We start from the raw sequence: 22,536 nt of genomic DNA on the forward strand, positions 1-22,536 counted from the left end.
ACCTAACCAGAATCAGATAAATACTTCAAAGGGAATAACTTGTAGGGATATAGGAGGAGAAGAGTGCATGAGTTAGATAGACCAAACAGCAGCAGAGGTATGATGAAGTGAATGTATAATTCTAGGATGAGAGTCGAATTTAAGGGCACACTAATTGAATCCAATATCATGTACTGCCTATACAACTTCAGATCAGATGGTGTAGCTTAACATTCAGTGTTCTACAGACCTTGTTGTATTATTGCATAAGCAACAGGAACATCAAATATTTTTAAACATAAATATATCACACATGAAATAAAGACAAACATTGATCTGCAGTTGTAATTGCTCTATTTTCCTCAGTACATTGTTACTTTTCCATCATCTTCAAAGCACTATTCAAATGAATAATTAAAGCAGGAAATTAAAATGTTAAGCCCATCCAAAGAACAGCTGGTAGTTACCCATTTAACACATGATATGTATTACAAAGACATGGATGGGCTCATAAATCTGTTCTTCCACAGTGTCTTGTATGGATTAATTTTACTATGTACAATATTTTACATGACAATATTTACTTTTCAGAAGAGATGGAAAACATAGGACCCAGAAGAGGCTGTTTACCTATCTGTTACATCGTTCATGCTGACTCGATAGACCTATATCCCTTAATACTTCTGGTTGGCAGAAATCTAGCAATCTCAGATTTTAAATTTGAGATTAACCAACCATCAGTTTGCAAAGGAGGAATTCAGACTTTTCTCACTCTTTGTAGGTGGAAGCAACTTTTAAAATATGTGCCCCTAAACCATTTCCTCTGGTCCTAGATTTCTAACAGGGGGAAATACTTCCACTTGCTCTATCCTTGATCCTGTTTTTCTTCATATCTTAAACATTTCGATCAAATCACCTTCTAAATTTCAGCAAGTAAAACCTAGTTTGTATACTGTCACTCCACCATTTAATTTAAGATTCTAGATATCATTCTGATAAAGTCAATGACCTCACCTTTACCTGTAGCAAAACCTATTGGTCACCATGTTGCTCATTTACTTAATTCATCAGTATCTCATTGCAAACATTGCTTATAATGTCAACTTTCTTTGCGATATCAACACGCTTGGATTTGTGGCCCTGTACCATTATCTAAATTGTTATTAATTAGTTGTTAAAGTCGTAACACAAAATCCTGTGGAATGCTGCTGGTTACTTACTGCCAATCATCTCTATTCCTTGTCTCCTGCTGCTCAATCATATTCCTGATCAGGTCAATCATTTGCCTTCAATTCCATGAGCTTTAACTTTAACTGTCTCTTACGAAATAGCTTTAGAAACCCATTGAATATTAGACATTCACTTTCTGCTAAATTTAGTCACCTCTTCAAAAATGTAATTATGATCATTAGGCATGACCTTGTTTTTTTTTGTTGCGTTGGTTGAAAGACCTAGGAACTAATTAGCCAGGGACCAAAGTATGTGGGGTAAGTATTCAGGAGGGGTCAACTCTATGGCTGCACTAAATAGGAACAGGAGTACTCCATTTGACCCATCAAACCAGCTCTGCGTTTCAACTGGATCATGGCTGATCTGGCATTCCTCATGTTTATTTTGTTGCTCTTTCCCTGTAATTCTTGATTCCCCTACTGATCACAAATTTATCTCTCTCAACTCTCAACAAATGCATGGACTTTCTGGCAAGGAATTCTAAAGATTCTCAACCCTTTAAGGGTAGAAATTCTTCCTCCCCTCAGTCTTAAATTGGTGCACCTATATTCTGAAACTTTGCCCTCTGATATCAGACTCTCCCATGAGGGAAATTTTTTCAGCATTTACTGTATCAAGCCCATTCAGAATCCTGTAGGTTTCAATGAAGTGATCTCTCATTCCTCTAAACTCCAGTGAGTTGAGTCCCAATCTGTTTAATTTTTGCTCAAAGATAATCCCTCCGTACGAGGGATCATCCTCATGAACCTTCTCTGAATTGCTTCCAATTAAATGATATCTTTCCTTAAATAAGGGGACCGAAACTGCTCACTGTACTCCAGATGTGGTTTCACCTGGACCTTGCAGTAAGACTTTCATACTCGTATCCTTCGGTGTCAAGTTTGTGTTTCTCTTAATAACAGTCAAGGTAGTCTTATCAAATGGCATGGCAAGTTATAATCAAACCAGATCTTGTCCTTCCAAACCTAAAGTATGATTTCTTCTTCAAATATTGGGCAAACAAAAGATAACTAAAACCTCTAATGGATCAATACTTCACAAATTTTGGCTCTTCCTGATCAGCTGAAAACTTTAATTGAGTCTTCTTACCCTTAATGTAGAGCATAGCAATTTTCCAGTTGGGGAAGTTAGAATTATTAATTGATAAGTATTAAAATTAATAGCCTAGAATTATGAGTTCATTAATGCTAAAGTTCTCATGAAAGATTGCCTGATCTGCAATGTTAACTCTATTTCTCTCTGCGCACGCTACCAGACCTATTGACTTTTTCTGTCACATTTTGTTTCCTTTTCAGATTTGTCTTTGACCTATATATCCCTGTTGCCCTCTCTCACCCTTAATCTTAAATAACAGAGTGTTATTTGCACTTTACCGCCTAAAGGAACAGATTCTGAATCTGAAGAACTTTAGAAGATCATTCTTGGAGTAAATCTCAAAGGTGAAAACCATCTAGTCCTGAGAATTTCTAACTCTTTAGTGGCATTGGTTTCTTTACTAATTGCTTATGTTAATTTTGCTGAGTCCTCATTCCTGATTCAGTATTAACTTACTTGAAACATAATAGCCTCTTTCTCCACTGTAATGATCAATGGAAAAAATTACTTTATTGTATCCATAATTTTTAAAACTTTTTTTCCTGCCACCATTTATTAAACTTGAAGAAGCACATTGCTCTTAACCACACACTTTTCCTTATTCCAACCTAATAATGAATTTTCATATTGACTTTGATATGACTTGCAAGTTTCTTTCATGATTCATTTTTGTAACTCCTTTTTTTCGTCATCCTTTGTTATTCATTACAAATCGCCCATTCACAAGGCTCTGAGCTATTTTACAATTGTGTGTTTTTCCTTTTAGTTTTATGTCATCTGTAAGCTGTTCAGTTATCCCTGGTTTTTTTTATGACAGGCTCTTACCCGTTAGGAGTACAATTGGTTTCATATCACATTAAAGTATTTTTGAACACCTCCTACTGACTGGCTGTTGTTTCACCCATGGGAAGATTTCCCCAGTTTACTCTGGGACAGTCACAGTCTCAACCCATTCAAGTTGTTGAAGTGACCTAGAAGGGGACCCTGAATAGAGCACCTCCTCTATATATTTTTTAACAGGTTGATCTTATGAGCCACGCTGTAACTCCAAATCTTATATTTTAAAAATTGTCCTAATGAATATCACCAGAATTTGCAAGTGTCGTCATTAAAAAGAAATGCATTACCATTCTTGTACTTGTTCCTGAAGGTTTATAAAATCATGAGGGACGTGGTTAGGGTGACTAGCCAAGGTCTTTTTCCCAGGGTTGGGGAGTCCAGAATGAGAAGACATAGGCTTGAACTGAGAGAGGAAAGACTTAAAAGGGACTTGAGGGGAAACTCTTTCACACAGAGAGTGGTGCGTGTATGGAACCAGTTGCCAGAGGAAGTGGTGGAGGCCGGTACAATTACATAATTTAAAAGGCATCTGGATGGATATATGAATAGGAAGGGTTTAGAAGGATATGGACCAAATACTGGCAAATGAGACTATATCTGTTTATGATATCTAGTGTAGATGAGTTGGACTGAAGAATCTGTTTTTATGCTGTATGACTCTATGTCCCTCTGTCAGACATAGTCTAAAATTGCAAGTACTGGTCAGAATGAACATCAAAAGAACATGTCATGCTTTACTGGTTGAGTAGTCAAATATTTTGACCAATTGTATTATTGTTTAGACAGTAAAGCTCCCTCCCCAAATACTGGTCCTCAACCACAACTCATGATTTCTCAGAATCATATTCATGTTAAGTTTCCTTTGTGTTGTAATCATAATGAGAAACATTTAAATCTATTTATGAATCTATGCCATGGGGCAACTTTTGAAGATCCTGAAAAGTATTTGCAGGTCTATGGAAGATTGTCACAGGAACAGAGATTGATTGGATAGCAAAACAAAAGAGCCAGTTTGATGACAATGGGCCGAACAACCATACTCTGTGTTGTATGAATCTATGATTCAAATGCTTATCTATATTTAACCATTTGAACCATTTCGGGTAAATCATATATGGCTACTGAGCATTTTCTAGTGTCTCACCAGTGGTTCTGTAGCTCTTGATGTCAACACAGCAAGGTGCAAACCTGCTGGCCACTAAATTGCCCATTCTGCCTCATGTCTGGAAATACCAAATAAAAGTCAGCGATGCAACAGAAATCTGAAACATTCAGCGAAAGATGGGACTGAATTTACCAACACATGTCAATTTTGTGGAGATTCCTGGAGGGTTTCCCTCTGTGAGCTCTTATGAACTATCTCATATTTGTAATGAAACCAAAAACCTTCTGAAAGCATGGAGTTGGCACAGGAACACTTCATTGCAAAGGCAAGATCAAATTCAGAAATGCTATTTATAGCCCATGTTTGATAGACTGACCTTGCAACCACAGCTACAGGAGTGAAGCTAAACATTCTTAGTACCACACCATGTTAGAACCCTGTGTAAGACAAAACCTTCAAACAGTCAAAAATGTTCACTTTTATTCAGCAACACCAGAAAAGAAGAAAAATACAAAGAAAAATCTGTATTGGCCTCTGGAAACAAACAGGGGCTGCTTGCCTTTTGCACAACAATGATTTGACCCTCAACGATCATTGGGTGGCACAGTGGCCCAGTGGTTAGCACTGCTGCCTCACAGGACCAGGGACCTGGGTTCAATTCCAGCCTCAGTTGATTATCTGTTTGCATGGATTTACTCCAGGTGCTCTGGTTTCCTCCCACAGTCCAAAGATGTGCAGGTTAGATGGATTGGCCATGCTAAATTGCCCATAGTGCAGGGATTTGCAGGTTATGTGGATGAGCCTTGTGAAATGCAAAGTTACAGGGATAAAGTGGGGAATGGTTGGTGTGGATGGGATGCTGTTTAGAGGATCAGTGTGGACTTGATGGGCTAAATGGCCTGCCTCATAAGGATTCTGTGATCACTCTCACATCCCTTTGAACTGGGTGGCAATTAAATTCTAACTGGGCTCATTGCACTCAACGCTGCAGCACTCTATTATGGCGAAGGTGATGTTCTTCCTATTTACTGTCCTCATCTTCCTCCTCGAAAGACTGTTGTTACTGTCTCAGCGTCCAACACATCACCTTTACCAAGCACAACATGCAAGGATTGTGCAGCACGCTCTGCCTGGACTATATTGAAAGGCCACCTCAGGCCAATCCAAGCATTGAATTCCAATTTAGGAGGCCTATCATCTGCCTCATGACGGCTGGTGAAGTAATAGGCTGCTTTGGATCAATACACAGCCCCAACCACGGATGTGTATAACAGCCATGCCAATCAGTTGTGCACCCCATCGATGTCAGGGTGCTTGTGTCAATTAACCCCTCCACATTCCCCCAGTCACTGCTCACAGAATGTGCCGTGAGGTGTTGATGATTGCTGTCCAAGTTGGGGCCCAAATGACCAAGAAGCAAAAGCTCGAGCAGCCACATACTTGCCCTGACTTTTGGGTAGGGAACAGTTGGTGTCTGGTTTCTCTGTGGCACATAAGAGAATGGGAAGCATCTTATAAAATATAGTGAGATTAGGTCTTGACGAGTTGGAAATGCCTGCAAATAGACCTCTTGCCACTCACTAGTGAGTATTTCATCTTGGTGTTTACAACCTACTTGCAGACATCAGACTTTTTCCCTCAATGTGAGAATCTTTTTTTTTGAGAATCTCACCATGATCGCCCAACTGCCTTGGCATTATCCACATCCTTCAGGGTCTGGTAAAATACAGAGGAAGAGGAGCCTGCTCCATACCTCTTAATACCTTTTGCTTAACAAGCATTTACCCTGTCTCAGAGTTACAATTAACAACTGATCCAGCATCCACTGCCATTTATGGAAGAGAATTCCAAACATTCCTCACCTTTTGTGTGTAGAAGTGTTTCCTAACATCCCTCCTGAATTGTCTGGCCCTAATTCTGAGGCTATGCCCCCAGTTCAAGAATCCTCAATTAGTGGAAACAGATTATATTTTTATCTCCCTTGTCGTTTTATGTTAAAATCTTGAAGACTGTGATCAGATCACCCTTTAACCGTCTAAATTCTAGAGAACCCATTTTCTTGAGCAGCTTTTTCAGGGTGAGTGGTCTAGGTAAGACATGTAACAGTTTTACCACCTCATTCACTTTGTGGTGTCCATGAAATGGAGAAAGTAGGGTGTTCTCACCCTTAGATGTGTTCAACAAGCAGGTTTCTGATAAGACTACTCTGATTGGCTGCTAGAATGGAGCCCAAGAGTGTGGTGCTGGAAAAGCACAGCCAGTCAGGCAGCATTGAGGAGCAGGAGAATCGATGTTTCGAGCATAAGCTATTCATCATGAGCACATGAGTGATGAAGGGTGATGTCTTTGATGTCACCTCTGTTGGTCACACCAATTACCAGGAACTTAAAGCCTATGAGGAGGCAGAACGATACTTCTCCTGCTATTCAATGGTCTGTTATTCGCAGTTAGACCACATGCTGATGTTAGCTGCAACAAGTCTATTCTTGTTTAATTTCTGCCTGGAGTACTGACACAAATCTCTCATCTTTGCCCAAGCACAAAAATAGGTTGCTTTTTCCATGATGAAAGGCTGTGTCATCTCAAATTGATCGAAAGAGTCTTTTTTCAAGTTCAATTTGCAACTCCCCAAGCTGCAAGGTTTCATGTCTGCCAAACAGCTCGCCAGCAAGTAACTGTTAATATTTGAACGTAAGCCCAAGGAGTCTGTATTTCATTAAATCAAATGCTTGTTCATGGACATTCTGTCAGGTGATAAGGGTATGATGTGATATATGTATAAATGATTGTACACTTCAAAAGAACACATGTAGACGAATATATAGTCAGCAATTCAGCTGTTTGTAATGCTAAATTGCAAACTTCTTCGAAGACTTGCATTTTGTTCATACAGATGGGTACTTTTGAGTACTCAACAAAAGATGTTCCTAAATTCTTCAATAGATTGGACTATTTGATACCACATTATGCTTTGTGATTTAATTTTATTGAGCCTGCACTTTCTAAACTTAATTCTCAATAACATTTTTTGATTTACAGACGGAAGATTACTTAAAACACAAGATTCGGAGTAGACCTGAGAAAGCAGATCTGGTTAATATGCATATCCTACAAGGCAAGTACCAAATTTTCTGTAGCATTATAGGTTTTGTAACAGTATCCATCTGAATATAACTCAAAAATGTTAAATGCCAAGTAATGTATCTCCTGTGACATTGCAGATGGGTATTTACTGGGGGGAGGGGGTCGAAGCATCTTTGCTGGCTTGGTAATTTTGAAAACATGGGCTTGTTTTACAAATCAATATTGAGTTGAGCACAGCCAGTTGAATTCTGGGTCACGTCAAATTTTTGATTACACATTGCTGGTTTTAAATTAAATGCCCTCGTTGGACACGAGAGGACTCAGCAGGAACAACAGGGGCAGAAGCAGGCAGCAACAGTAAAGAGACCTGCCACTTTCTGCCAAGGACAGCAGGCAATTCCTCACAGGGCCAGCAGCATTAAAGCATAAGTTGGAGTGTGAACAGGCAATGCATAAGCCAGGGGGCCTGATAACTTGAAATATCCAAATGAACTCTAACTTAGCAGCAAACCTGTTAGCTGTGCATTAGGTCCACCATTCCAATAGGGCCTACCATCTGAACCTGTTAACCAGCACCTAAAAAGACTTCTGTCCACAAAAGAGACCCTGAGCTTCCAGTTGCCTGTCACTTCAACACACCATTCCATTCCCTGACCATTATCTCTGTCTCAGGATTGCTGCAGTGCTCCAGTGAAGCTCAGCACAAGCTGGAAAAACAGCACCTCATTTTCCACGTGGGAACACTGCATCGATATTGAGTTCAATAACTTTAGGGTTTGAGCTCTCCCATGTCCATAGACCAGGTCTTGTTATCCCACAAAATTAGAGTGGTGCTGGAAAAGCACAGCAGGTCACTCTAATCTTGACTCTAATCTCCAGCATTTGCAGTATCCACTTCCACCTTGTTATCACACAGTCTGCTATTACACGCAACTCATTGTTAGCCACTAACAATCCCCATTAGCAGCTATCCACCCTCCTAGCCAGCTCAATATCCACTCCTTTGTCTATCCAATTGTTCTCCCCTCTCCTTGGACTCTATCTTCACCTAATTGTTAATCCACCTAGATTATTAGTCTAGAGACATTACCACTACACTACCAACTTGCCCAAGAAATGAGAATTAATCAAAGAGCAGGTTAACCTTATCCATTCTAATACTTGGATTGACTGAGGGGTGGCATTACAGAGAGTTGTTAACTAGACAGTGGATACATTCCAGGAGATCGATCTACCAAATCCAACTGCCTTTTGAGACAAGTCACCCTTTCTTTTAAATCCCCGTCATCTGTGATATGTTTTATAACTAATGCAATACAACTCCACAGTTTTGGTCTCCTTATTTGAGGAAAGATGTAATTACATTGGAAGCAGTTCAGAGGAGGTTCACTAGATTGATCCCAGAGATGTGGGGCTTGTCATATGAAGAGAGATTGAACAGTGTAGGCCTGTACTCTCTGGAATTTAGAAGAATGAGGGGAGATCAAATTGAGGTATTCGAGATGATGAAAGGTGTGAATAAAATAGACGTGGACCGGATGCTTCCTTTTGTGGGGCATTCTAGGATTAGAGGTTACATTTTAGGATAACGAGTAGCAAATTTAAAACAGAGTTGAAAAGAAATTACTTCTCCCAAAGGGTTGTGAATCTATGGAATTTGCTCCCCTAAAGTGCACTGGATGCTGGGACCATGAGTAAATTTAAGGACGGGTTAGACAGATTTTTAATTGGTAATGGGTTGAAGAGTTATGAAGAGAAGGAAAGAAATTGGGAGTGAGGAGCATATCAGCCATGATCGAATAGCGGAGCAGACTTGGTGGGCTGAATGGCCTAGTTCTGCCCCAGTACCTTATGAACTTACAAATTATTATGAAAACAGAAATATTCAAAGATGATTTTTCTCCTTGGTTTCTCATCCATTGCCCTGATATTAGTTTTAAATTCCTGAAACCTTGTTAACAATCTTGGAGGGTTTTCAATCCTAGCGCTAAACTGTTGGAGCCTGACTAACAATGGGTGTAGAAGCTGGTAGGTCAGATCTAGCAACAGCAATGAAGTCAATGTATTCACACAATTGTCTAACTGCACTTCATCAAGCAACTGAAATTGCCACTGGTAATACATTCAGATAAAGGTTTGCTTTAGATTGATTACTTGTGCGGAAATTTCCTAAAGCCAGCATAAAATGGACATTTTTTTTCTCAAATGATTGTTGCTAAATTTGTCTTTTGGTCCAATAGATACCGCTGCAGAGGGTACACTTCAAGCAACACAAATGAAACTCAAGAGGGCGAGGCTGGCCGATGATCTCAATGAGAAGATAGCCCAAAGACCTGGACCCTTGGAACTCGTGAAGAAGAACATAATTCCTGTAGATTCAGCCGTCAAAGAAGCAATCAATGGTACTTCTAAAGTTTGCCTGTGATCCTGGTTTGGGATTTGTCCAGTTACTATTCGTGATTTATACATTGGTGTCTTCTACATTCAGTAAGATTCATGCTAGAGTGAGCAGATTTGTTTGCAGTTGTGCGTGACAATTCACAGAGTTATTCCCCAAACTTGATCTTTCTGTTTTTATCAATATTGTCAGCAATTTGGAAATGAAAAGAGAAGTTAACAGAGCTGTTGCCTCTAGTGATGCTGTTTTTCAGGCACTTGCTGAAATTTTCTTAATAAATGTTCAGTAGCATCACTACTTCTATTTTCCAACTGAAATTGGTACCTGAGATCATTAGGAACTCTCAATTTATGTTTTTTTTGGTGGATATATAGTGCAAATGTGATCAACAAGGTTTTCGTTAAAAAAATGGTTTGATGTCCCAACGAAAGCGGTTTTAATTTTCCATGAGCACTGTGGTTGCAACTATTTTTACCTTTATCTTTTGCCTTTGTCATGTTCATATAAGTTCACTGAAGTAATTTTCCTGGAATCCCTGTGATTGGCAACTTGTAATGTTATTTGGAAGACATCTTATGATAAATTTGCTTTTCCTGATATAAAATTCATCAAATGATGGAAGCATCACTTAACCCACATGTGTTCTGCTGTCATTAATCTAACCTATTCAGTAATTTTGTGCCAGTTGAATCACATTGACGGTGTAATGTGCGAGTGTAATTTGGCAAAATTCGTTTTTTTCCATTGTCTTGTGATAACTTTGGCACCCAGTTCCAACATTTTGCCTACACAAGGAATCTTGGAACTAGATATTTGTTCTATCTGAACTTCTAAGAAAAAACTCAACAATGATCAGAGCATTATCCATGATTTCATATTTCATGTCGACAACATCTGGAAAATGCCAAAGCATGCAAGTTGCAGGACGTGTTGGAGAACTGTCATTTCTTATTGATGACTTAATGACAAATATATCATTGTTACTGAACCAAGATGTCAAAGATGGTACTAGATTTGGTCTCCAATTTGATATGAGTGATACGGCCTCCACCGTATCTGCTCCCAGGAGGACCAGTTCCACCACAGAACACACCAGATGACCTCCTTCTTTAGAAATTGCAATTTCCCTTCCCAAGTGGTAAAAGATGCCCTCCAACGCAACTCGTCCACATCTCGCACCTTCGCCCTCAGACCTCACCCCTCCAACAGTAACAAGGACAGAACTCCCCCGGTGCTCACCTTCCACCCTACTAACCTTGGCATAATCATCCGACGACATTTCCGCCACCTCCAAATGGCCCCCACCACCAGGGATATATTTCCCTCCCCACCCCTTTCCGCCTTCCACAAAGACCATTCCCTCCATGACTACCTGGTCAGGTCCACGCCCCCCAACAACCCACCCTCCCGTCCTGGCACCTTCCCCTACCACCGCAGGAATTGCAAAACCTGTGCTCACACCTCCTCCCTTACCTCCATCCAAGGTCCCAAAGAAGCCTTCCACATCCATCAAAGTTTCACCTGCAATCCACCAATATTATTTATTGTATCCGTTGCTCCCGATGCGGCCTCCTCTACATTGGGGAGACTGGACGCCTCCTAGCAGAGCACTTTAGGAAACATCTCTGGGACACCTGCACCAATCAACCACACAGCCCTGTGACCCTTCCCTTCTTACTCAGTCGAGGACATGGAGGTCTTGGGCCTCTTTTACCGCCGGTCCCTCACCACCCGATGCCTGGAGGAAGAACCACCTCATCTTCCACCTCGGAACACTTCAACCCCAGGGCATCAATGTGGACTTCACCAGTTTCCTCATTTCCCCTTCCCCCACCTCACCCCAGCTCCAAACTTGCAGCTCAGCACTGTCCCCATGACGTGTCCTACCTGCCTATTTTCCTTTCCACCTATCCACTCCACCCTCCTCTCTGACCTATCATCTTCATCCCCACCCCCATTCACCTATTGTACTCTTTGCTACCTTCTCCCAACCTCCTCCCTGACTTACCACCTCCATTCCCACCCCATTCACCTATTGTACTCTATGCTACTTTCTCCCCACCCCCACCCTCCTCTCATTTATCTCTTCACCCTGCAGCACTCTGCGTCTATTCCTGATGAAGGGCTTTTGCCCGAAACGTCGATTTTCCTGCTCCTCCGATGCTGCCTGAACTGCTGTGCTTTTGTAGCACTATTCTAATCTAGAATCTGGTTTCCAGCATCTGAAGCTCTTGTTTTTACCCTGATATGAGTGAACCATCGCCAGCAAGGGGAGCAAGCAAGAGTTGGTCTCAGCATTCAGACTGGAAAGGGACAAAATCAAAATTGTTGCTACTGGTTGACATCCTTTGGTGTCTGTACTATACACATGGGTGTTCAGTGGGGACCTGATTCTTTTTAACAGTGATGGTTACCCCAATTAAATATTCTGAACTGTGTTTCAATGCAACAATTAATGCCCACTTTGTGTGAGTGTTTGTGCGATCAAGTCAAAGGAAGATCCCACCCCCTCAGGAGGTCTGGGGCAAGTTAGCACCTTCAGGGAGGAGTGGAGACTCACTTGCTTGTGGAGAGGAGGAATATGTCAATATACTCATGAGAGAATAGAAGAAAGGAAAATAATAAAACTGTGCCCCCTTTATTGCAGGAATCACAAATCCAGGTCAACTTTAAATTGAACAGTAGACATGGAGAAAAAAAACTATTCCCATTAGTAAAAGGGTTGAGGGTGAGAGAATACAGATTTAAACTAATTGGCAAAAGAAGCATTAGTTACATGGAGGAAGAATTCATGCAGCAAGTGAAGGTCTGGAATCCTGTGCCTGAGTGTGGATTCAGTCAAGGTCTTAAAAATCAAAGGCCTGGAACCTGAAAGGGAAGAATGAACAGGATTAAACGGACCAATACTAAGGTTAGGGTTACTAGGTTAATTGTTCATTCAGAGATTTGGTACAACCTCAATGGGCCAAGTGGCTATATATGCGCTGTAACAACTCTGTGGTTCAGAAAATTTACCTTCAGACAATTTTGTAAAGAAAATACACATCAGTGACCACTTGTTTAGTTTATTTCATTTAGGGTAAAGATCTTTTGTAATGTCATGAATTATGATAGGTGCAGTTCTCCCCTCTGTAGAAATAGCGAGTAAGGTAGCAACAAAGGCAAATAGGTTGGGTGAGTTGGCCCTGGAGAGAAACTCAGCCCGTTCTGACCACCTCTGCATTCAGAGCAAGGCCAGAAGGTCCATTTGGGATCTTCTTGATTCACCAACAGTTAAAGTCCTTAAATAGTCCATTAACAGCCATGTAAGGGCTTCAACAGATGACTAGCCTAATTGTCCACCTTTCCAACAGGCAGTGGCTGGTTTCCCAATTGGAACCAGGCAATATGCTGGCCAGATTAGTAAGGAGGCCTCCATTTTCCCCATCATGGGGAGGGGGAAGGATTTCAAGGATGCAGCAAGATAGGGGCCGCTGAAGGTCAGCCCCTCTCCTGGCCTCCAAATCACCCCAACTCCTCTCTCTCCATGACCTCATCCTGCCAGACCAGAATGAAAAAGGCTTGGCTTTTGTACCTTTGGATTCAATGAAGACCAGGTTTCAGCAAACAATCTCTAGGACCCAGAAGGTATTGACCAGTCAAAGGCCAGCAGTTTTTAGAATAGCAGGTCTTCAATGTTGGGCCCTGTGATTCAGTGAACAGCTGGATCATCAGCTTTGAGCCATCAATTGGGGTTCAATTTGGTGAGTTTTCTTGTTGGGGGTGAGGGCAGGGTGTAGCTTTGCAGAGGGTTCGTTGCCACTGAACATACACAGACGCCCCACCAACACCCCATGCCACCCCAAACTTAGGCTGCAAAGTGGAAAATCCTGGCCATGGAATTTGGTTATCAAGATACAAGACAACATGTTTAGGTCATAAACTGAGAACATCAAAACAGTTAAGAACCAATAACTTGAGACTGTCATCCATTTGGAACTCCATAACCCACCAGGCTATGAACCAAGTGCTGGAATATGGAATTAGAATGGATGGATGTTTAATGACCAGCATAGACACAATGGGCTAAAGGATCTCCTTCCATGATGTCAAACCTCTATGACTCTATTTTGACGATGTGGACCGGTATATCTCATTTTTCAGTTTCCCTGTTTTCTGCTGCTGATAGCACAAGGAATGAGTTCCTAGCAAAAACTAAGAATGAGATCATTTAGGAGATTATCTTACAGACAAATGTAAAACAGTGAATGGGAATCATAAATCCTATTTAATATTCCAGCAAATTTTCAAGGGTGGGGAGATGGGGCATGGGTTCAATCTATTAATAGGCAAATATATGACTGACATCAGGAGGTTTTGGCTTAAAGATGGAGCAGAAAGTGGGCTGGATCTTCAGTGAGTGAATAGGATCGTTGAGAGAGATCAAGATGCTGCTGATTGGAGGTTGGGAAACTCGAAGGAGTGATTTTACCTCCATGCCCCGCCTAATTTAGTGCAGGGCTCAATGAACGCTAACATTTGTTTTTCAGGTGCAGTTATGCCATTGAGCTGAGAGGTTAGAATTCAATATCAGGTCATGACCAGAGTTTGAGAGGAGGAAGAGAGGGATCAGAAAGGTCGGAGGAGGGGAGAAGGGGGTTCAGAGGCCAGTGGGAGAGGTAGCTGCTAGGAGGGGCAGGGACAGATTGTCTTAAAGAGGTCAGCAAGTCATAGAGATGTCCAGCATGGAAATAGACCCTTCAGTTTAACTCGTCCATGCCGACCAGATGCCCTTAATTAATCTAGTCCCATTTGCCAGCATTTGGCCCATATCCCTCTAGACCCTTTATATTCATAAACCCATCCAGATGCCTTTTAAATGTTGCAAATGTACCAGCCTCCACCACATCTCTGGCAACCCATTCCATATACACAGTACCCTCTGCGTGAAAAGGTTGTCCCTTAAGTTCCTTTTATATCTTTTCCCTCTCACCTTAAACCTGGGCCCTTTAGATTTGGTCTTCACTACCCTGGGGAAAATACCTTGGATATTCACCCTATTCTGACACAAGAGATCACAGGAAGATTGGAAGGTTCTGATCAATCTAAGTTGGTTAAACAAGTCATCTGAATCGAGAATGGGAAAAGCATTTAACTTCTCTATCCTTTTACCCACTGGCTTTCTTGAGATTTAGAAAATGTAGAATTAATTCAAAGGAGTGCTTAACAATGAGGTACTCAGCATCATTATAATCTAGAGGTTGCTGACCTTTCTCCTATCTCAAGAAAACCAGAATTTGGCCGGATGAAAGCAAAATATATTTTTAATATTTCAACCTCCCAGCCAACCTGAACCCACCTACTTGTTGAGGGGCAGAAATCCCAGTTACGGTAACATGTGATTAGACATGCCTGTGGAGTGTGTTTGTTTTTATAAAGGACCATACGTAGTACTTCCCCTTATTTTTTATAGGTCTGCAATCTGAAGTTGCATCTCATGCCTGTTCCTTACTTACACTTGGGGAATTGAGGCCTTACACATCCTCAGCCGGGGGTGTTATTGTCTTAGCTATTGTTCTAAACTTATCCCAAAAGCTTTTTAGGGCAGAATTCGAAGTATGAACATCAACACAAACAATTTATTTTTGTGCAGTGTCAAGTTATATGTCTTGGGGTATACTATAACGTCACAGCAAGATCTATATAGATATTGGCACCAAATGTAGTTGACCCAAGCTATCAGATATCACTGCCAACACAACATGGCAGCCTCCCCATGATTATTTGACTTTTGCCATCAAAAATTTGAGATGTAGAGGTGGATCTCTATACCAGCAAATGGACTGCTCTGCATTATAGCAGCAAAACTCTGGCATTTAAAAGTGCAGTTTTGAATTTTAGTTCTGTATCTCTGAATCATTACGTAGAAGGGATTTGGATTGATCCTGCACCATTATTAAAACTTCCACATGTACAGGTGACTTTTCAGAAAACCACAAGTGCCTTGCCTGCAACTGTCTGCCCATTGAGCTCAAGGAAAACCAGATTGCTGACAGCACATCCCAATGGGACGCACAGCACAGATGAGGCCCCAACATCACCTGGAAAATTCCATCCCAAGCCTCTTGTTTCATCTGTTTTGAAGGAAATTGGTCTTGTCATGTTAGCTTGTATCTTTTCTCTTGCAGGTTTTCATGTGGAATTCTTCCCTGGTTACAGTTCATGTTTGGTGGTGATGAATGGATTACTGACAGTGTGAAAACAGGCCCTTTGGCCCAACAAGTCCACACCGACCCTCCAAAGAGCAACCCACCCAGACCCATTCCCCTACATTTACCCCTTCACCTAACACTACGGGCAACTTAGCACGGCCAATTCACCTATTGTTTGGACTGTGGGAGGAAACCGGAGCACCCGGAGGAAACCCACACAGACACTGGGAGAATGTGCAAACTCCACACAGACAGTTGCCTGAGGCCGGAATTGAACCTGGGTCTCTGGCGCTATGAGGCAGCAGTGCTAACCACCGTGCCATCATGCCACCTGTGTTCTGTTTTGATATCTTGCAAGTACTGTATTTTGGAGACATTTGCTTTTGAGTCATTATTTGTATCTTACTCTACCAAGTGCATTTTCAGTGATATGCTCCATAAAAAAAAAGGTTAACCACTACATCCATTGGTCTTCAGACTCCACAATTTTCAGCTCTTTAAAGTTAATTAGAACAGATTGTCTTAGTTTGTGCAGGATTGTTAGCTGTGTTGTACCATTGTGTTGCGTAGGGGTTAATTTGTTAAGCAAAAAAGCCATTTTCATTTCAGTATTATATCAAATCGTGGTGTGTTGTTGCTTTTCTGCAAATCACTACATGGGTATTTTTGAAGTCAAACTTAGAGTGATGCTGGAAAAGCACAGCAGGTCAGGCAGAAGCTGAGGAGCAGGAAAATCGATGTTTCTGGCAAAAGTCCTTAAGTACGCATATATATTTCTGTCTTTTATAAAACATTGTAATAGCTTCCATGTTAAAGGATTGGCTTTCGAGCATGATTTAAAATGAACACGCTCTTGTATGTGCATTATAAGGGGCTGGTGATGGAGAAGGGGGAAGTGTTACCTTTTACATGCAAGAGATCTGACCGTCCCAGGAGGAAAAATGGGTTTGCAGGGACTGAGAATTGTACAGGGCCACTGTGTTACAGCCGTGATTATCAGTTCTGCCCTCAAACCGCGTGTAAGTACCTGGTGGAGGAACAAGATTCCTGAACCAGCCACTACATTACCTCTTGAGATTGCATTTTCTTTCTCACCCTTACAAACCTATTGCTGACCCACTGACATTATTATACCCATGGAATGATGCAGTCTTCTTGAGCAATATCCATGATGTATATGGCTAATATCTAGATAAGGGGGCCATAAAGAAATTATTTTATTGTGTGGTGACCATTTTGCTTGCATACTTAAAGGAATCAAGTGTCAGTGACATTGAAGAGAGTAGAAAATTGTTCCTGTTGGCTTTTGAAGCATGCAGTTGGTGATCAATGTTGTTTTCATTATTTCATCAATTCATTGTTTCTTTAACTGATGGAAGGTGGCAGTAGTAGATGCAAAGAGCCCCTGGTAAGATCTCTTCAAAATATTTATTACATTGTTGGTCAGTATGCCACAACACATGTACAAATGAAATAATTTGTATTCTAGAGACTGTGTGCAGGATACTTGAGTTATGATTGCAATGAATCACAAGGAGGCTGAATAAATTACATTGGCTTAATCCTCAAGCCAGAATTAAAAAGGTTCACAATACGGACAGCTTTAGCCGCAACTAATGTCCATGTCACTGCCAAGTTTATAAGATATGATGTTTGAATTGAACTGTAATTTGAGGTAGCAGATAGATCTGGAGCTCGCTATTTGCTGATATCCAGTGCATAGCTGGAGGGTGAATCAGAAGCTGTTTATACCCAGGTCCTTGTCAGCACCTTCAGCACAGAGCCTGGAAGGATAAAGTCCAGCGCAGAGGCTGAATCCATTATGCAGAAAGATTACAACAGACTCACAGGCTCCTGTGGCAAAGTACACTCGAGCATTGGCTCAGCTGAAGATAGGCAAAGTATGGCACCCATCACCTTCACATCGTATAGATGATTGTTTCTCAACGAAGCATTGATAGACAATTGAGATATTTTCAATCCCATTTAGTTTATCATGATTTAATAAGACATTAACTTATCATTAGCTCTGGTTCTTGTTTACTGAGCCATAGATTAATTGAGCATTTTTCACTAAGTGTTTGTAATATTTTAAAGATGTGATATTAGTAATTGAATTATGTAATACTAAGTAATCACCGTCAGTGCCTTATTTAGCTGACATAAGTTCAACTTTCTTCTCAAAGTTAAACAAAGTTCTGCAACTCCCCATGTGACTCAGTGAGTAAGTTAATTTCTTGGGGTCTTATTGGTTCACGCTGATAGATGAAGGTTTCAGGTTTGACCCTTCACATGCTAGAAGTTATCAGAACTGGCTGCTTTATCGCACTGGACTATAAGAGGAAACATCAGTAAAGATTGCCTTTCATGGTCACTAATGCAGTGATCCCTGTTCAATTCTTTGCATGTTCCATGGGAACAAACTGAGCTTGAATGTAAATATTCCCAATGTTATACAGCTCACCAACATTCACTGCCTAAACTGAAAGAGGCAGCAATGAGCTGCTCATGTCTATATTTCATGCTTCAGTCAAAAACACTGAATGTTAGGCAAGAAGAATTTGAGGGAAAGGGAATGTCTTCCATGAAATATCTCAGTTCTTTCCAGGAGGTATCATTGACCCAAAGCTTAACTGGACCAACCATATAAAGATTGCGGCTGTGACAATGGGTTGTAGACTGGGAATTCTGCAGTGAAGAACTCCTCTCCTGCATCCCCAATGCCTAGCTACTGTCGACAAGGCACAAGTCTGAGTGTGATTGAATACTCTCCACTTGCCTCCAGAATCATTTAAGAAGCTCTGCAGCTCCAGAACCATTTAAGAAGCTAGACACTATCCAGCACAAAGCAACCCGCTTAATTGGCACTATACTCACCACCTTCCCCATTCATTCCTCTCAACCAAAGACACACAGTGGTGCAATGCAGAACATCTACAGGATGCACTCTAGTAATTGATCTGATTTTAGAACTAATATTGTCATTCGCTGTTGGTGAGTCAAAATCCCAGACTGTGAGTGTGCCTACACCCCAAAGAATGCAGCGGTTCAAGAAGGCAGCTCACCACTATTGTCTCCAGATCAATAAGGAATGGGCAATGAATGTTGGCTTAGCCAGTGACACTTATATCCCATGAGTGAATAAAGAAAAAGAAGGTTGCCTCCAGTTTGTTCTCAAATGCTTGACCTCATTATCAAAATAAACATTAATGGGTAAAAGTGGGGCAAAGTATCAGACTAGGAAAACGAGAAGATTGATATTAACAATCTTACAGACAAGTAAAGTTCCTCCTGCAGTGATAGAAGTATTCAAAACCATGCAATAGCTGCCATAATATTACTATTGGAACCCAGGAGTGAGCCTCACAGTTTTCTTATAGTTAACAGCTTTGACCTTTTGCTTCTCAAAGTATGCCTGCATGCCTCTAGATGTCAGTGTCTGTAATGAGAGCCCTCTGTTTTATATTATCAGTCCATAAATACTGCTGTCCAATATTTTCTGTAGCATGTAATGCACCAGTATGTATAAATCATGTGAAAGGACATCTTTAAATAAGAGTGACAGTGACAAACCCAAAGCATATGTGTCTACATGTTTGTATTGCCAAGCCATGTTGACCATCTGCTATGCTGTTTGCTTTGCGTTATTGGAGTGCAGTCATTTGCAGAGTTGCAGGCACAAGCCATCGGGGGTGAAATGGGCTTCAGATAAGCATGTGTCATACTAAAGACACTCTTCCAAAGTGTCAGTGAACCAGCTAATATAGGGCGTCTACAGCAGTCTGACCAATATTTCTGTTCTTTCTTAAAGATTAATATTGTACTAAGGCCATAAAATATACAGTATTATACAGTCAAGGGATGTTAATAATGGGGAATGAGCTACTCCCCATTTCAGATGTCCACCAAAGATTCCTAAGTGAGCTCTTTCTCCTGTGCACCAATCATGTACTTCAGGTGCAACCTCAGGAACGTGCCCTCTTCTACACTTGAATGGCACATTTCCATCTCTTACACTGTTCATCCCAACTCTGTTTGGATTTGTCATCACACAATCTCCAAATTGCAACTGTCCAACCTCAGTCAAGTTTCTATTTTCCCCAATTATGATACTTCATAACCTCAGAAGAAGAGAAGACAACATTTTTTTGTGATGCTTGTATTTACTTTTCCTCTCTGAGTTGCTTGAGAGGTATTCAGACCAATCTGAAATCCCTGGAGAGCCCAGGATTATCCTGGAGGGTTGGCAACCCAACCACTAAGTACATTATTCATTCATTAGTCTTGGGCAGGTTCGAACAAAGGACTGTTGTGTCTGTGACACAGTGCAATGTCCAAACCATGTCACAAATTGTGTTTTGATTCTGCGTGAAAAAGTTGCTCCTTGGGTCTCTTTTAAATCTTTCCCGTCTTACCCTAAACCTATGCCCTCTAGTTCCGGACTCCCCTACCCTGGGGAAAAGGTATTGACTATAAAATCATGCCCCTCATGATTTTAGAAACTTTTTAGCCCCTCAGCCTCTGACGCTCCAGGGAAAACAGCCCTGCCTATTCAGCCTTTTCCTTTAGCTCAAAGCCTCCAATCCTGGCAACATCCTTGTAAATCTTTTCTGAACCCTTTCAGGTTTATCAACATCCTTTCTATAGCAAGGAGACCAGAATTGAACAGTTTTCCAAAAGTGTCTTGTTAACCAAATGTTAACCAGTGTCTTGTGCAGCAACACTATGACTACCCAAATCCTATACTCAATGCACACTTTACCACAATAACAACCTCTTGTTGTATTTCAATCAGTAAATATTTTCTCCTGCCTGTAAATGACTCTTCTGGTTTATTTAATAATTTATTAGTATTAATAGAAGAAAGTAAATTTTCTACTGTTGCAACAAGAACAACTGTTTGAAAAACTGCTTGTTTCTGATCTATCTAAGGCATAAGGTGCTATTATAGGACATTTAGGTGTCAGATAACATTTTGATTACATTGTACAAACCACCAGTCAGTTAGATACTGACAGGATGGTTATGTGGCAGAATTAAAAACTTCTCTCCTCCAAACTTCACTGAAGTGCTGTTGCTTTCCCTTTGTTGTATTTGACTAAGTGTGTGACTGAATGATAAATGCCAGAATTGCTGTTTGTCAGATCACATGGCAAGGTACAGTCTCCATTCCATTACCTAATGTTCTGCCCCCATCAACAGCTACAGCTGGCTATGTCAAGATAGTCCCATTTCTCAACACTTCAGTTATCAGGAGACCTCCGAGGTCAAGAGCTATTGTCAGTGTGATCCCATAATCCTGGAAAACTTCCTAGCAATTTATGCACTCTGATAGTAACAGAGCATGGCTAAAGGAAACCTTCAAATGACTTCATTCTATGATTCAGTCTTTGCCACAGGAACATTGTGTTCTTTCTGTAGTAAAATCATTTTGTCAAGTCTGTATAGACATGACCATTCACTGCTGTCTGCGTGAGTGAATGACAACAAGCAGGGCATGTAATAACACTTAGTATGAGTCATTTCATGAGTTCACTTTTGTATATATCTATCTTAAAAATAATGATGTCCCATTACAGCAATGCACATTCCTTAGTCTCCACAAAGATATTTTAGAAAGCTTTAAAACTCCTCTGTTATGAAAACATATATTCTGTTGCCTTATGAGCTTGGCAACTTTTTCTATTTTATAATGGGTTTAATTTTGTTTTTAACAATGCTTTATCTTGTCCACAAAGTAGATTGAAATCCATGTCTAATAAAAGTCTCTTACAAAATATCACCTTATGGTTCATAGGTCATTCTTTTTATAGATTCAATGAAGCAAACTTTGTTCGTTGAATGAATGTCAGAAGACGTTCAAACAAATTCTGTGAACAACAGAGTGCTGACTGTCTGAGGCATACAAGTTCTGTCCCGAGTGGAGAATTGACTGAGGAAATACTTAATATCGGGTGAAAGAGTAGAAATTGTATAGCATTCCTGACCTCAGACCAAATATTTGTGAAAATAATCCAATATTGTTCATATCAGATTTACATATAAATATTAACAATCACACTTTCTCATTTAAAGTTTCTTACTGTGCATCAGGAGTATTGTTTTGGTTTCAAATCTGTTATTAAATATTGTAAAATGAAAATTATCATCAGCACATACCATTGTATTTGTATTTTCAAAAAAAAACCCTCTCAGTATTAGAGTGAGACTGCCAAGTGCAGTCCCACAGGCTACTAAAATAATTGTTAGACAATTGGAAAAGCACGCATCAAGCTCAGGATGATATACTTTGGCATCAGGCTGTATATACAAATCAGCTTACTGCATTGGACGCAAAGGCTGATGCCACATGCCTTACACCATCTTTAATCATAAGCAAGTGAAAAAAGGTTGGGTGAGGAAAACATTTCTGACCTCATATAAAAATATCTCTAGTATGCTTCTGTACATTAATTGCTGACATCTTTAAATGACTCTGTGAGCATTTTTAGTGAAATAAATTGCCCACATTCATTTTTAATTAAAAAAAATGCTATGCAGTTCCAAAGAGAAGGAAAGCAACTTTGAGAACCATGAGTTACTTTTCAATAAACTGGCACAAGTGATACCACATT

The 22,536-nt window shown here is 40.6% G+C and overlaps 1 protein-coding gene across 13 annotated transcripts in view; it reads left to right on the forward strand.

Moving 5' to 3' along the window:
* Positions 1–22,536, forward strand: part of myocd (myocardin) — a 633,805-nt gene that overhangs the window by 567,498 nt on the left and 43,771 nt on the right. For all 13 annotated transcript variants that reach the window (XM_060844259.1, XM_060844268.1, XM_060844267.1 and 10 more), the window contains 2 exons: positions 7,289–7,364; positions 9,574–9,735. In XM_060844259.1, the coding sequence (XP_060700242.1) occupies positions 7,289–7,364; positions 9,574–9,735 (238 nt within the window). The remainder of the gene's footprint in view (positions 1–7,288; positions 7,365–9,573; positions 9,736–22,536) is intronic.

This window comes from Hemiscyllium ocellatum, chromosome 25, assembly GCF_020745735.1.
Source record: "Hemiscyllium ocellatum isolate sHemOce1 chromosome 25, sHemOce1.pat.X.cur, whole genome shotgun sequence".
Lineage (NCBI taxonomy): Eukaryota > Metazoa > Chordata > Chondrichthyes > Orectolobiformes > Hemiscylliidae > Hemiscyllium > Hemiscyllium ocellatum.